Genomic DNA, 3,958 nt, shown 5'->3' on the forward strand with positions numbered 1-3,958 from the left:
TTCACTTAAAACTAGCAAGAGCTTATGCTAAAATGGATTTTGTTATTTCTTAACTCACGAACCAATTAATATTTTATCCAACATTTGTTTGTCAGACGAAACAAAGTATAATAATAATAAACTGAGCAGAACAAATGCTGCCGTAAAACAATTATTTGCAAAATATGTGATTGTTTCATAGAGTGGAATTTCATTTCATGCTTAAACATTAACGTGTTAAATAATCATTTTGTTCGAGCGTTCGATTTTTAGATGCCCGACCGAACGCAATCAGAAGAGACAAATAAACAACTGAGGTAGCAAATACAAAAAAAAAGAAATAACAAAAATAATTTAAATTTTATTCTTTAAAAAAAAAACTCATCATCATTGTTTCTTAAATACAATTCTCGCTATTATTGATTTACAATTGAATTGGATTTAGAAGTTTGCTTAATGGTTAAAAAAGGTGCGAAGAATTTTTAATAAAAAGAAAGAAAAAAGCGATAGCAAATAGAATTTGTAGAGATAATGTTAAAAGAAATTTGAAAGAATGAAATGCGTGTTAAGGCTACGATTCCTTAAAGGTCTACGAGAGAAAAATAAACGGTTTTCAAATTTGGAGTGAGGAATTAATTGGATGGTGTCTTTTCTTCACATAAAAATAACGATTAAATTTTTGTTGTGTCTTTTTGTTGGGCACATTTTTCTACCTTAAAATATAATTAAGTACACTTAGGTTGCAAATCTGATCGGTCGTCGATACAGTGATTGCAAATGAGTGAAGACTTATGCTTTAATCGGAAGAAATATGTGTTAAATGTTGTTGAGAGTGTCGTCAATATATTTATGTAAATATGTATAGATCGGGAAATCGATAAACTTTCTATCATTATAAAAAAAAAACGATATTATTTAAAAGAGGAAGATTTGATCGAGTTGATTCCAATAAATGGAATGGAAATGTTTCTCGTTGTTCTTTTTTTTTTCATTTAAATAGCCTAAACCTAATCTATAAGCTCACGAAATACGAATCCATGATTCTGTATTTGAGCCCCTCAAAAATGTTATCTTATAAATCGATGGTTGCTTTCGTACGGGAAAAAACACTTACAATATGTTTCTTATGCCCTAGATTTCATTTTACAATGTTCGGTACCACACCAGAAAGAAGAAGAAAATATTCAAAAAAAAAAAAAAAATTAACAGAAAATTGGGGAAAATTTTTGAATAAACTAATTACATCTAAAGGTCAAAAACTCTTGTTCATTTCCTTGGAAAGGCTGAGATATATTCAACGAGTAATAAAACAAAAAAAGTTCATGGGAAAAAAGAAGAAAATTTATCATTAACCTAATATTTTAAAAAAAAGAAGAAAAGAATCGTGTCTTAACTTAATTTCAATTTTCCGTGTTGCATTCAGATTGTTCGGAAGCAGCCAGAACGTTCAGCTAGTACATTATAAATAAACCCTTATCTTACCGAATCTATTTAAAAAATCAGATTGCTTTTGATTATTGTCAATTGTTGTTCATTTAGAATTTGTGAAATGGGCCAATCGTTATGTGGCGATCGAATTCAACTGCATGCTTGGCTAGCCTCTTTCTTTGTGGTTAGAGCCAATGTCTGTTCGATTCCCGATGTGGAATGTTTCCGTTTACGTAAATCGGCCAAAAAGTACTCCGAATTTGATGAATCCTCGTCATCGTCATCGTTGACCGTTGCCGTTGCCACCGTTGCAATAACACCGCTGCTGCCGCGTTGCATCAAATCCGGTTCAACTTTGATGTTTTGCACATCGGACGAACTGATGCTGTTATTATTGTTACTGCTGCTGTTGTTGTTGTTGTTGTTTGTGCTGCTGTTGATGGTGTTATTGTTGGCCGTGGTACTTGAGTTGTTGTTTGTTTCGTTAACCGTTAGCTCTTCTGGTTCGGTTTGTGGTGGTGGCAGATGGCTCTTATTATACAGGGCAACCGGTTCGTCTTGTGGTTGATGAGCCGCTGGTGGTGTTGGCAACGACAATTTATTCTTTTTCTCATTACGCATTTCCAATTCGTACTGAGCCATCATTTTTCGCTTTGAAAAGTATTTGTGATACTTTTGATTGTCCAAAATTTTGCTGCTGCTATTTGTCTGCTGGATGGCGTACTTCGGCGACAAATTCTGATTGGTACTGTTCGAGTTGTTATTGTTATTGTTGTTGTTGTTGTTGTTGTTGTTGTTTAAGCTCGAATTGTTGTTCGTTAAATTGTTGTTAGTACTTGTGTTGTTGTTATTATTGTTGTTGTTGATCAAATCCTGGTATGGATTTTTGGCTCGAATATGCTCGCGGAATGTGGAACGATTCTGATTCGGGCTTGGTATATTCAAATTGTTACTGGAGCTGTTGTTATTATTGTTTACACTCTGTTGTTTGTTGTTATAATTTACGGGCTCTTTAATCGTATTTCGACCATATTTGCTGTCGTCGGCTTCGTTTGTGCTCTGAATTTTTGAATAATTGGAAAAAAAGTCGGAATAAATATAAATTGGTTTGCATCATGGAAAAACAAAAAATGTTTCATTCATTTAAAATCCTTTGTCATTAAAATTTGCGAAAGAAAAAAATTGGATATATTCGAGGTAAGACGAGTTGACTTCATCTGTTAAAAAAGAGAGAAAGAGACTTACCTCTGTGTGTAATCCTTTGATTTGCATAATTTCGGCAACTTTCAAGAATTTCGGCAGATCTTCATATTTAACATTCACTTGGCCACTGTACATGAAATCCAATAGGCCGGCCATATGGTTGCTGTTCACATCGGTCATGAACAAAATCGGATGCGATGACGGATGATCCAAGAAAATCTTCTGGAAATATGGACTGCACACTGATAAAACCTGCATCCAAACACACAAAAAGAAACAATCCCTGCGTTAAGATCACTTTCAATTACGCTCATTTCAAAATGTTAAACTCACCAATTTGTGAGCTTTGAAAATTTTGCCACCAGCTGCAATGGTGACATCGACCATTTTCTCATCTTTTTGCAAATTATGGAATCCTTTGCACATGTTTCCGTGGAAATTGTTCCAGGATAGAAGATACTGAGCAGAGCAAAAAAGAAAAGGAAAAGAGAACGAGAGAACGAGAAAAAGGAAATTAGAATTCGTCCCTGAGTTTAGCAAATCTATTGATTAGCAACCCCTACTTGATCGATATTATGATGCTGTGGCATGTAGACGGGTGTGTGTGCCATTGGTGGTTTAACATCATCATGATCATCATAATCCATTTGTTGTTGCAATCCAATCGGTGTGCTGACACGTATACCATTGCCGGTTGATACGCTGTTGGAGCTGTTCATCGATTTGTTGATAGCATGTGTTTGATGTGGCGGTGAGGTGCGACGTTCGCCACCATTATTATAATTGCTGTTATTCATTTGAACTTCTGGATGCATATCTTCGTAATCGCGTTCGCTAGCCTTGTCCGATTCTCTATCTTCGCGCACAATATCGGAAATGTCCATAAAATTGTGACCGGTTGCGGCTGAAATGGCGGCCGCCATAACGGGGTCATCTTCAAATTTCAATGTGATGCTCTCGTCCAATGAATCGGCGCCCAACGTTTTTGTCGACGAAAATAAACGAAGCGTTGGATCGTTCACTTGATCACAAAAGTGTATGTCCATCAAATTGAAGAACGGCCATTCGCGACGTTTTGGTTCTTCCGATAATTTAATCGCCTGAAATGAGAACAAACATACCGTGAGCCAAGGGTAAAAGAGAAGAAAAAAAACAAAAACAAAAATAAACATCATCACAAATTGATTTCGCTGCGAAAATTTCGTTTTCATTAATGAAATTACCGTCGAGCCGGTAATGGTTTTTTCTTCTCTTCTTGTTGTTGTTGTTGTTGCTGTGTGTAATTAAAGTGACGGAAGAGAAGAGAGAGAGAGAGAGAGAGAGAGAGAGAGAGAGAGAGAGAGAGAGA

At 35.6% G+C, this 3,958-nt stretch overlaps 1 protein-coding gene across 1 annotated transcript in view; it reads right to left on the reverse strand.

Moving 5' to 3' along the window:
* Positions 1-320: 320 nt before the first annotated feature.
* LOC129569391 (uncharacterized membrane protein DDB_G0293934) overlaps positions 321-3,958 on the reverse strand; it is a 30,990-nt gene continuing 27,352 nt past the window's right edge. Inside the window, exons 4-7 of the mRNA XM_055448181.1 lie at positions 3,174-3,710; positions 2,944-3,069; positions 2,653-2,862; positions 321-2,466 (exon numbers count right to left, since the gene is read on the reverse strand). Of these exons, the coding sequence (XP_055304156.1) occupies positions 1,558-2,466; positions 2,653-2,862; positions 2,944-3,069; positions 3,174-3,710 (1,782 nt within the window). The 3' untranslated portion in view covers positions 321-1,557. The remainder of the gene's footprint in view (positions 2,467-2,652; positions 2,863-2,943; positions 3,070-3,173; positions 3,711-3,958) is intronic.

Source organism: Sitodiplosis mosellana, unplaced genomic scaffold (assembly GCF_009176505.1).
Source record: "Sitodiplosis mosellana isolate CC-2019 unplaced genomic scaffold, AAFC_SMos_1.0 Smas_scaffold_30, whole genome shotgun sequence".
NCBI lineage: Eukaryota > Metazoa > Arthropoda > Insecta > Diptera > Cecidomyiidae > Sitodiplosis > Sitodiplosis mosellana.